The sequence below is a fragment of the Bison bison genome, unplaced genomic scaffold (assembly GCF_000754665.1).
Source record: "Bison bison bison isolate TAMUID 2011002044 unplaced genomic scaffold, Bison_UMD1.0 scf7180017864492, whole genome shotgun sequence".
NCBI classification, from domain to species: domain Eukaryota; kingdom Metazoa; phylum Chordata; class Mammalia; order Artiodactyla; family Bovidae; genus Bison; species Bison bison.
The window spans coordinates 1,836,827-1,849,233 of NW_011495051.1; the positions used below are offsets into that span (position 1 = coordinate 1,836,827).

At 47.3% G+C, this 12,407-nt stretch overlaps 1 protein-coding gene across 1 annotated transcript in view; it reads left to right on the top strand.

The window, feature by feature from the left end:
- TMPRSS9 (transmembrane protease, serine 9) overlaps nucleotides 1–12,407 on the top strand; it is a 30,279-nt gene that overhangs the window by 5,725 nt on the left and 12,147 nt on the right. Inside the window, 5 exon segments of the mRNA XM_010828432.1 lie at nucleotides 981–1,048; nucleotides 1,157–1,332; nucleotides 2,174–2,215; nucleotides 6,188–6,301; nucleotides 8,031–8,202. Coding sequence (XP_010826734.1) covers nucleotides 981–1,048; nucleotides 1,157–1,332; nucleotides 2,174–2,215; nucleotides 6,188–6,301; nucleotides 8,031–8,202 — 572 coding nt within the window.

Here is a 12,407-nt window from a genome sequence, read left to right on the forward strand (position 1 = left end):
TTTTGTTTTGGCTGCATTGTGTGGCATGTTGAACTTCTCTGACTGGGAATTGAACCCATGCCCCCTGCAGTAGAAGCACAGAGACTTAACCACTAGACCACCAGAGAAGTCCAACTTATACCTCACTTGTTTTTTTTCTTTTTTGCCCATGCCATGTGGCATGTGGGATCTTAGTTCCCCTGAAAGTGAAAGTGTTAGTCACTCAGCCGTGTCTGACTCTTTGTGACCCCATGGACTGTAGCCCACCAGGCTCCTCTGTCCATGGGATTCTCCAGGCAAGAATCCTAGAGTGGGTTTCCATTTCCTCCTTCAGGGGATCTTCCCCACCCAGGGATCAAACCCAGGGCTTCCGCATTGCAGGCAGGTTCCCCTTCCCAGGGATGGGACTAATGCCCACTGCAGTGGAAGCACAGAGTCTTAAACACTGGACCTCCAGGGAAGTCCAAATTCATCCATTTTTAAAGTGACATTTAGTACAGTCACAGAGTTGTGCAACTATTACCTCTAATTCCAGGAGCTTTCATCACCCCAAAAGGAAACCCTGTCTCCCCATCAGCAGTCACTCCCATCCCCTCCCCAGCCCCTGACCACCAGGAACCCACTCTGTGTCTGCGGATCGGCCTGCTCTGCACGTTTCCCGTCAGTGGAGTCACACCCTGTGTGTCCCTCTGTGTGCTTCTCTCACTGAGCACCGTGTTCTCAGGGTCCATCCACGTGGTTGTGAGTGTCAGGGCTTCTCTCCTTTTCATGGCTGAGGGATGCTTCCGGGTGTGGAGGGACCACGTGTTTCTCCATCATGTGTTGGTGGAGCTGTGTTTTCACAGGCGTGCCCTGGGACTGCCCACCCCATTGCTCACTCAGCAGTGTGAACTGACTGCACGCACGAAGTTGAAGAGGAGGTGCTTTTCTCCTCCTCCCCCGCTTTCCCAGCCAGGGGTATCCATGGGGTCTCACATTTGTGGCTGCTGTTTCTGTTGCAGTTTGTCAGCAGCTTTCAAGAGACAGAGTTGGAGTCCAGCTGCGTGGGCTGCACGGTGCTGAGTTACTGGTGAGTGAGGGCCTCCTGGGGGTAAAGGATCTTGGGGGACCCCTGGATTTGCAGAGAATTCCAGCTGAGAAGTGCCCTCCCTCTCAAGGCCAATGTCCTCCCCACCAGGGAGGGCAACGCCAGCGTCCTGGTGCGTTTCCGGCTGCACTTTCTGCTGCTGGCCCTGTGGACGCCAAGCCCAGGCCTGGAGGAGCAGCTATTGCAGCAGGGACTTCATGCGAGGCTGCAGGGCCTCGGCATCCCCCTAGCCCCCTATGGCACCATTGTGTCTGCCCAGCTCACAGGTGAGTGACCCCAGGCTTGTGGCAGCCCCCAGCCCCCTGTGGCACCATCGTGTCTGCCCAGCTCACAGGGGAGTGACCCCAGAGACAAGGAGACTTTGGGAGGGATGTGCTGGGAGAGGGGAGCCAGGTGGAAGTTTCATTAAACTTGACACTTTCCATAATCGACCCTTTCCGTGATGAGGAAACATATATACATTGCTTTACCTTCAATGGTAGACACCACAGGGTGGCAACTTGTAATTATTTTCATCTTTGCTGCCCATTGGGTCTCTGTCAAGATGACTCAACCTGGCTATCATAGCACAAAAGCAGCAAAGACAATATATAAACAAATGGACACTTATCTGTGTATCAATAAAACTATAAAAACAAGTGGTGGGCCAGATTTGGCCCCTGGTCCCCTGGTATAGAACTAAGCGTAGCTGTTATGCTCTAAATTCTAAGATTACTGTGTGTTGGGATTTGAGAGCCAGATGTGATTTCAGAGTGTGCAGATTGAAAGATTGTTGCCTTGGCCTGGCATGGGAGGACATTTAGTCCCCTTCTACCACCCCTGACGCACTTGGTGTCTTAGTAACCTCGCCAGAGCTGAGAGAGATTTCTGCACAGATGAAATTGTTTCAGGTCCACACCATCCACTCTGGCAGCCACCTTCCCCATGCGGCTGTTGTGCTCTTTATTATGAGGAACGGAATATTTGATCTGACTTTATCTCAGTTGAGTTAAGTTAGAATTTAAGTGGCTCCCAGGTGGACAGTGCAGTTCCCTGCTTTGCAATATGATGTTGTCAAAGAAATTCGCCACTTGCTAAATACTCTTTTATCTTTTCATTTTGCTGCAGGAAGCCAGAAGGGGCCGCTGACAGAAAGAGACTTAAAATCAGGTATGTTTTGATGAAATGATAAAGAAAATGTGGTGTTTACACCACACATGTACACATATACACAATGGAATACTACTCAGCCATAAAAAAGAATGAAATAATGCCATTTGCAGCAACCTGGATGGACCTAGAGATTCTCATACTAGAAGTAAGTCAGGCAGAGAAAGACAAATACCATATGATATCACTTATATGTGGAATTTAAAAGATGTTACAACAAACTTATCTACAGAACAGACTCACAATATTGAGAACAGATCTGGGCTTGCCAAGGTGGAGGAGGGTCAGGGAGGGAAGGATTATGGGTTTGGGATTAGCAGATGCAAACTGTTGTATATAGGATGGATAAACAGTGAAGTCCTGTATAGCACAGGGAACTATTAATATATTCAATGTCCTGAGACAAAACCTAATGGAAAAGAATATGAAAAAGAACATATACACGTGTAACTGAATCACTTTGCTACACAGCAGAATTGAACACGTTGTAAATCAACTATTGCTGTTGTTCAGTCGCTCAGTTGTGTCTGACTCTTTGTGCCCCCATGGACAGCAGCACGCCAGGCTTCCCTGTCCACTATCTCCAGGAGTTTGCTCAAATTCATGTCCATTGAGCCATCCAACCATCTCATCCTCTGTCATCCCCTTCTCCTCCAGCCTTCAATCTTTCCCAACATTATGATCTTTTCTAGTGAGTCGACTCTCTGCATCAGTTGGCCAAAGTATTGGAGCTTCAGCTTCAGCATCAGTCCTTTCAATGAGTATTCAGGGTTGATTTCCTTTAGGATTGATGGGTTGGATCTTCTAAATGTCCAAGTGATTCTCAAAAGTCCTCCAGCACCACAGTTTGAAGGCATCAGTTCTTCAGCGCTCAGCCTTTTTTATTTTCCAGTTCTCACATCTATTCATGACTACTGGAAAATCCATAGCTTTGACTATATGGACCTTTGTAGGCAAAGCAATGTCTCTGCTTTTTAATACGTTGTCTAGGTTGTTCATCGCTTTTCTTCCAAGGAACAACCGTCTTTTAATTTCATGGCTGCAGTCACCATCTACAGTGATTTTGGAGCCCAAGAAAATAGAATCTGTCACTGCTTCTATTGTTTCCCCATCTCTTTGCCATGAAGTGATGGAACTGGATGCCACGATCTTTGTTTTTTGAATGTTGAGTTATAAGCCAGCTTTTTCACTCTCCTCTTTCACCTTTATCAAGAAGCTGTTTAATTCCTCTTCACTTTCTGCCATTAGGGTGGTGTCATCTGCATATCTGAGGTTATTGATATTTCTCCCAACAGTCTTGATTCCAGCTTGTGATTCATCTAGCCTGACATTTTACAAGATGTACTCTACATGTAAATTAAATAAGCAGAGTGACAATATACAGCCTTGACATACTCCTTGCCCAATTTTGAACCAGTCTGTTGTTCCATGTCCAGTTCTACCTGTTGCTTCTTGACCTGCATACAGGTTTCTCAGGAGGCAGGTAAAGTGTTCTGGTATTCCCATCTGTTTAAGAAATTTCCACAATTTTTTTGTGATCTACACAGCCACAGGCTTTAGCATAGTCAATGAAGCAGAAGTAGATATTTTTCTGGAATTCTCTAGTTTTTTCTATGACCCAGTGGATGTTGGCAATTTGATCTCTGGGTTCTCTGCCTTTTCTAAATCCAGTTTGAACATCTGGAAGTTCACAGTTCACATACTGTTGAAGCCTAGCTAGGAGGATTTTGAATATTACTTTGCTAGCATGTGAAATGAGTGCAATTGTGCCGTAGTTTGAACATTCTTTGAGATTGGGATAAAAACTGCCCTTTTCCAGTCTTTCAGCCACTGCTGAGTTTTCCAAATTTGCTGGCATATTGAGTACAGCACTTTAACAGCAGCATCTTTTAGGATTTGAAATAGCTCAGCTGGAATTCCATCACCTCCACTAGCTTCGATCGTAGTGATGCTTCCTTAGGCCCACTTGACTTCACACTCTGGGATGCTCTAGGTAAGTGACCACACAATTGTGGTTATCCAGGTCATTGAGATCTTTTGTGTATAGTTTTTCTGTGTTCTTGCCACCTCTTCTTAATATCTTCTGCTTCTGTTAGGTCCATACTGTTTCTATCCTTTATTGTGCCCATCTTTGCATGAAATGTTCCTTTGGTATCTCTAATTTTTCTGAAGAGATCTCTAGTCTTTTCCATTCTATTGTTTTCCTCTGTTTCTTTGCATTGTTCACTCACAAAAGCTTTCTTATCGCCCCTTACTATTCTCTGGAACTCTGCATTTAAATGGGTATATCTTTCCCTTTGTCCTTTGCTTTTCGCTTGTCTTCTCATCTATTTGTAAGTCCTCCTCAGACAACCATTTTGCTTTTTTGGATTTCTTTTTCTTGGAGATGGTTTTGATCATCACCTCCTGTACAATGTTACGAACCTCCATCCATAGTTCTTCAGGCACTCTATCAGATCTAATCCCTTGAATCTATTTGTCACTTCCACTGTATAATCATAAGGGATTTGATTTAGGTCATACCTGAATGACCCAGTAGTTTTCCCTACTTTCTTCAATTTAAGTCTGAATTTTGCAATAAGGAGTTCATGATCTCAGCCACAGTCAGCTCCTGGTCTCTGTTTTTTTTTGTTTTGTTTTTTTTTTTGTTTGTTTTTGCTGACTGTATAGAGCTTCTCCATCTTTGGCTGCAAAGAATATAATCAATCTGATTTCAGTATTGACCATCTGGTGATGTCCATGTGTGGAATCATCTCTTGTGTTGTTGGAAGAGGTGTTCACTATGATCAGTGCATTCTCTTGGCAAAACTCTGTTAGCCTTTGTCCTGCTTATAAATCAACTGTACTTCAATTTTAAAAAATCAAGTATGTTTTTTCAGCCCCTTGCCCTCTGCCCAATTTTCTCTGTTTGCAAACACCAAGAGAGGTTTCCTGAAGCTTCTTTAAGGCACACAAAGGAAATCCCTCAAACACAGTAAATGCTAGTTCTGTGCACTAGCCTTTTATGGGGAAGATGGAGTCATGGTCCTGTGTGAGCAAAGGATTTAAAAAAATGAGGCACTTTTAATTGTTCAGAGCTAAGCATAATTAGAAGAAGGCCTTATATTTTTTAAGTGATGTAATGTTTTTGTTAAAAGAAAAGACAGCAAAAAGTTTTGGGGGGGCGGGAAGAGTATGGACCACCTAGAATTTCACTGCTTTAAATATTCTGATGACTGCCCTCCCAGCTGGCTCACAACATGTGTTATAACAGTGTCCACCCCTTTGTGACCTCACGGACTGTAGCCCATCAGCCTCCTTTTTCCATGGGATTTCCCAGGCAAGAATACCCGAGTGGGTTGCCATTTCCTTCTCCAGGGGATTTTCCTGTCCCAGGGATTGAACCCATGTCTCTTGCATCTCCTGCATTGGCAGGTGGATTCTTTTACATTTATTCAGCTTTACATCAATGGTTCCGAACTAGGGGTGGTCCTGCCCCCAGGGGACACTTGATGATGTCTGGGAAGCGTTTGTAGTCATGACGGCTGGGGAGCTCCTGGCATCCAGAGGTGGTGGGCTGGCGAAGCTCTCCACCCCACAGTGCCCAGGACGGCCCCCTCCCCTGCAGAGAATGACTGACCCTAAATGTGAACCTACACTTCAGTGACAAATTTTATGTTATATGTACTCTACTACAATTTAAAAAATCAATTTCACCTATTTCTTTTTTTAAAAAATGGATGGTAGAAATGTACAAGTGCACACAGGGGGCATGTATGCTTGGGTTACACAGCCGGCCTGGGTGCTGACTGGTATTCTGGTGTGTTACCTGTCTGTACTCACTCTGAGAAGATTGTTTCAGAAAGACTCAGTGAAAAGAAAGCAGAGAAGTGATGTTTTTCCTGCTCTGGAGTTTCTGCCTGGAGAGAGAAATCTCTGTGCAGACAGGAGAGATGGCGTGAGGTCAAGTACCTGGTTCTTGTCTGCCCTCAGGCCACTGTCCAGGGAATGTCTTTTCCTGCGGGAACAGCCAGTGTGTGACCAAGGTGAACCCAGAGTGTGATGACACCGCGGACTGCTCCGACGGCTCCGACGAGGCCCACTGCGGTCAGTCTGCCTGTCTGAACTGGCCCACAGGCCACATTGCCTTTCCAGGGTCAGCTGCTGGCTCTGCGCTCTGGCCCACTGTGCCCATCACATGCTGTCATGTGGGTCTGGCATTCACTGGAGCTGGGCAGAGAAAGGGAGGGAGCACCTGTGATATGACAAGAAACGTGAGCAGAAAGCAGAGGAGGGAGAGCTCGAGGTGTATGGGTGAGAAGGGAAGATATCAGGCTGATAAGAGGTCCTGGTCAAACTGTGGGAAGCCTCGAATACCAGGAACTGGAGATCTGTCCTGTACATAGTGGGGAGTCACCAAAAGGATCTGAGCAAGGGAAAATTACAGTTGAAATGTCGTAAGAGTAGTCAACATTTTTCTAACAATGCTAGCCCATGCGATAAGGCAGGAACAGTGGTATAAGTATGGGAAAGGAAGAGGGAAAACTATCAAAATTTGGATATGATTATCTAAATGAATCAATATATTGACTAAAAGGAGATTGGAAAAATAAGACAGTTCAACAATGAGGAGGAGATAAATCCTAGCACATAAAAAAGTTATTGCTTTTCTTTATACAAGTAAGAACAGGTTAGAAGATATAATGGAAAAAATCTCACTGTTGATCAACGTGTGCTCAGTCGCTCAGTTGTGTTTGATTTTTTGTGACCCCACAGACTGTAGCCTGCCAGGCTCCTCTGCCCATGGGATTTCCCAGGCAAGAATACTGGAGTAGGTTGCTGTTTCCTCCTCCAGGGGATCTTCCTGACCCAGGGATTGAATCTGCGTCTCTCATATCTCCTGCTTTGGCAGGAAGATTCTTTCCCACTGTGCCACCTAATCAATAGGAACACAAAATAAACATTTCGTGTTTATAATAGCAATTAAATAGAATTAGGAAATGTTGCTGAAGGACATAAAAGGAGACTAAATAAACAGATATGGCATCCTATGAAAAGATGGACATATAAAGACTTGGAAACTTTCAAAATACATGGTGAAGAACACATTCATAGTGTCTGGTGCCTGGATGTGCAAGATAATATAGAGGCTGGTTGAAATTGGCAGGTGTGGTCAGGAGTCCCTGCAACCCCCTCAGACTCAGTGATTCACTGGAGGTACGCATAGGACTTGGTAAGGCTGCTGTATGCGTGGTTATACCTTCTTACGTGAAAGGATACAGCTGAAGGTCAGCAAAGAAAAGTGCAGAGTCCAGGAGAGACAAAGCTCAAGCAAGCTTCCGTTTAGCCTCTGCCAGTGGAGTCAGGTGGACAGTGCTTAACCAATTTGCCCAGAAGCATATGTGGCATCACACACACAGTGTTTCCAACCCGGAGGAGCTCACCCAAGTTTTGGTGTCCAGAGTTTTGTGTTGGGGGTTGGTCACATAGGTACATAGCACTCATATAGCTGAGTTTAGTGTATGATTGTCTTGGATCTGCCAAAACAGAGGACCTCAGGCTCAGTGGAAGAGACAGCAGAAGTTTACTCTCTCCCTGCTCTGGAGGCTAGAAGGCTGAGAGGAAGGAGTTGGCAGGGCCAGTTCCTTCTGAGGCCGTGAGGGAGACTCTGTTCCATGTGGTCTCCCAGAATCTGGTGCTTTGCTGGTTCAGATCTTTGACATTTGGATGTGGGGACCGTGGGGATGAGAGACTGGAGACAGATGTGCCAGGATGGCCCCTGTGCAACTGCAATCCTGCCTTCTGGGGGTCCTGGTTGGTGATCTCTGTCTTGCAGACTGTGGCTTGCAGCCTGGCTGGAAGACAGCTGGCAGGATTGTGGGTGGTGTGGAAGCGTCCCCAGGGGAGTTCCCTTGGCAAGTCAGCCTCCGTGAAAACAACGAGCACTTCTGTGGGGCCGCCATCATCAGCGCCAGGTGGCTGGTGTCCGCTGCCCACTGCTTCAACGAGTGAGTCCACGTCCCTGCAGGCTCAGAGCCCACCTGTATCCCATCTTCCTTCCACTCTGGGGACTCCACTACCCTGGGAGTGTCTTGGAACTCGCTGTTTTCTTTCCTTCTCTTTTCTTTTTGTTAAATCTGAATGTATTTTAATTGTGGCAAAATATACATAACACAAATTTACCATTTCAAGTGCATAGCTCAGTGGCATTAAGTACATTCACATTGTCTGCCATGTAATCATCCCCACCATCCATTTCCGAAACTTTCTCATCTTCCCAAATGTCCCTTTAAACACTAACCCAGGGACTTCCCTGGTGGTCCAGTGGTTAAGACTCCATGCTTCCAACACTGGGGACACTCAGGTTCAATCTCTGGTTGGGGAACTAGGATCCAGCAGGCCAGGTGGCCAAAAAATAAGAACCAATCAACAACAACCACAAAATATCCATACTGACTCCCCATCCCCCCCAGCCCCTGGCCCCGCCATCTACCTCCTGTTTCTGTGGCTCTGACTCCTCTAGGACCCCCTGTGAGTGGGATCAGTGTTTGTTCTTCTGTGTCTGGCTTCTCTCACTGAGCATTGCGTCCTCAAGGTTTATCCAGGCTGCAGCAGGTGTCAGTTCTTTCCTTTTTTGGTTAAATAATATTCCAGTGTGTTGTTGGACATGTCTGTTCATTTATCCATCGATGGACACTTGGGGTTCTCCTGCCTTTTGGCTGTTGTGAATAATGCTGCTACAAATGTGGCTGTGAGAGTATCTGAGTCGCTACTTTCAGGTCCTTTGGGTATGAACCCAGAGGTAGGATTGCAGGCTCATATGCTGGTTCTGTTTTCTCCTTTGAGGAGCCGCCATCCTGTTCTCCACGCGGCTGCACCGTTTTCCATCCCCACCAGCTGTGCGCAAGGGTTCCAAGGTTTCCACATCCTTGAGAAGTTCCTTTAACGTTTGTTGTAAAAGCGGGTGACTATGTGGGTGGTCTGGCGGGCTTGGCTGGCCACACTGCCCTGTGTGGGTGCTGTGGGCTGCTGTTTAGTGGGTCCTGGTCACGAGCTCTCTAGTTGTGGGATCCTAGGGGGCCCGGGGCTAGTGCTGACTGGCGGGTGGAGTCCGGATCCTGAAGACTGAAGTGGGGTTGTTGCCCACCCACTGGCAGGTGAAGCCAGGTCCTGGGGTTGGTGCCAGACTACTGGCAGGCAGAGCTGGTTCCTGGACTCTGGCTGCAGGACCCGGGGATCCCAGAGCTGGTGTCAGATCATTGTTGGGGGTGGGGCAAGGGGGCTGGTTCCATACAGTCATGTATGGGTTCCAGAGTGTCCCAGAGGTTGCACTGGCTTGCTCGTGGGCAGGGCTTGGGCCTGGTCCCAGGGCAGGGTCTGGCATGCCTTGTGGGTCATGGTCTTCTTGCATCTGATGTCTGCCACCTAAGGGCTTTCCCAGTGGCTCAGTGGTAAAGAATCTGCCTGCAGTGCAGAAGCCACAGGAGACGTGGGTTTGATCCCTGGGTCAGGAAAATCCCCTGGAAGAGGGCATGGCAACCCACTCCAGTATTCTTGCCTGGGACACGGCATGGACAGAGGAGCCTTGTGGGCTACAGTCCATGGGGTTGGACCCGACTGGAGCAACTTGGCGCTCACGGTGTCATCCCCCTAGTGGGTGAGGCTGGTCTAGCAGGTTTTCTGTGGTCTTGGTCCTCTGGTTGGCAGGGCTGTGTCTACAGGTGGCTACGGGGTTGGGGGCGGGGAGGTCTTGAGGCAGCCTATCTGCCGATAGGTGGGCTGTGTGCCACCCCCCCCCCGACTGGGTAGCTGCCTGGCTTTGGGTGTCCCACTACCTAGCACCTGCAGGCCATTGGGCAGGGCCAGGTCTTGGGGCAAAGAGCCAAGGTAGCTTCACTAACATCAGTGTTCACGTGGCTGGATGTTCCCCAGTATGCCTCTCACTGGTGTCTATGCCCCCAGGGTGACCCCACAGCTGCCACCCCCACCTCCCCAGGACACCCTCGGAGTCCAGCAGGCAGGTCTGGCCCAGGCTTCTATCGAATTACAGCTTTTGCCCTGGGTCCCAGTGCATCTAGGGTTCTCTGTGAGCCCTTTGAGGATGAAGCCTCCATCTCCCCCGTCCTGTGAGGGCTCCTGCAGTTAAGCTCCACCAGCGTCCAAAGACAGAAGCTCTGGGGACTCCTCTTAAAAAAGTGTTGGACCCCTGGGCCAGGGGGCCTGATGTGCTCAGCCCTCTCGCTCTGGTGGGCGAACCTCTGCAAAGCAGTTATTCTCCAGCTTGTGGGCCGCGCGCCTGGGGGCACGGGATTTGACTGTGTCATGAAGCTGCCTCTCCTTGTCTCGCTGTGTCTCCTTCTCGGCGTCTTTAGTTGCAGGAGATCTTTGCTGGCAGGCTCCAGTCTTTTCCGTCGATGGCTGTTCTGCAGAGAGTTGCCATTTGGGTGTGCTCCTGAGAGGAGATGAGCTCAGGGTCTCTGCTCTGTCATCTTGGTGGAGCTCCCCATTTCTCCACAGCCTTGCCATTACTTGTTACTTTGTTTGCTTGTTTTGTTTTTTATTAGTTTATGTTTTTTGGCCACTTGGCATGCAGGATCTTAGTTCCCCAACCAGGGACCAAACCCATGTCCCCTGCTTTGGAAGTGCAGAGTCCTAACCACTGAACCACAAGGGAAGTCCCTATTTGTTTAATAATGACCATCTTAGTGGCTGTGAAGTGGCATCTTATTGTGTTTTTTTTAAATTAATTTGTTTTAAATTGGAAGATAATTGCTTTACGCTATTGTGTTGGTTTCTGCCATACATCAGCATGAATCAGCCACAGGCATGCTTATGTCCCCTCCTTCTTGAACCTTCCTCTCACCTCTCACTGTAGCTTTGACGTGCATTTCCCTAATGATCAGTGATGCTGGGCATCTTTTCATGTGCTTATCGGCCATTTGTGTGTCTTCTTCGGAGCGATGTCTGTTGAGGTTCTTTGCCCGGTTTTGAATTGGGTCGTTTCTGGTTGTTATTGAAGATGGTCAGAATCTTTACAAACCAGAGTGGCCAATCAGAACGGAGCTGGCCAAAGGAAGGGGAAGGTTCTGGAAGGCTCTGGGTGTGCCAGGCATTGCTAGTTGGTTGTTTCCATCTGAGAAGTCCTTGGGGAGAGGGCAGGGCAACAGGCAACGTGGACTTCCCTGGGAAACCACTGCCTGAGAATATCCATGGGTCAGGGGGTCGCTAATTCCCAGGGTAACCTGGCTCTGGTCCCGGGAAGACTATCTGGGGGACACAGGTCACATAAGCAATGACATTCAGGTCAAGAAGAGTTGTTTTCTTTTTATCATTTTAAATTTCATTCCTCTCATCATTTTATTATGAAAATATTTCAATAGAAAAGATGGAAAAATAGTACAACAAATACCCATATGCCTGTACAGTAAGTCCCCTACATACAAATTAGTTCCATATTGAGAGCACATTCATTAGTCCAGTTTGTAAGTCTAACAAAGTTAGCCTAGGCACCCAGCTAACACAGTTGGTTATATGCTACTGTACTGTAATAGGTTTATGATATTCTTTATACAAATAATACATAAAAAGCAAACATAAAGCATAAAGAAAACATTTTTAATCTTACAGTACAGTCCCTTGAAAAGTACAACAGCTGGCATACAGGGGCACATTCGCACCTTTGAAAGTTCCCAGCTTGAAGATTTGTATGTAGGGGATTTACTGTACCTGATTTCAAAAGTTGTTACTATTTCACCATATTCTCTTTCTCTCTTACTCTCTCCATCTGGCTGTATCTATAATCTATACCCCCCACACCTCTTCATACATACATATCCTTGCCAAGCAGTTTGAAATTAGGTAGAAAACATCCTAATGCATCACCTCTGAGGCACCCTTGCACATTTGGACAACTAAAAAACAGTCTTGAATACACATATACCATCACACCCGAGGAAGTTTAAATGGCTACACGGTATCATCTAGTGCCCAGTCCTCGTTCAGTGCCTCCTCTCCTCACCCTAATCCCGGCCCTGTGGATCCTGTCTTTGTTTAAAATGTTGATAATTCATGCACCGTGTTTTAATTTTTGTGCATTCGTTCTGATTTTTGCCAATGTTTCATGGAAAACATTCCCATCAGTTTCCATGGCTGAGTTTGGGGGCACCTGCCTCTTGGGTAAGTGCCCCGCTCCCCTCCCCACCCTTCCCACCCC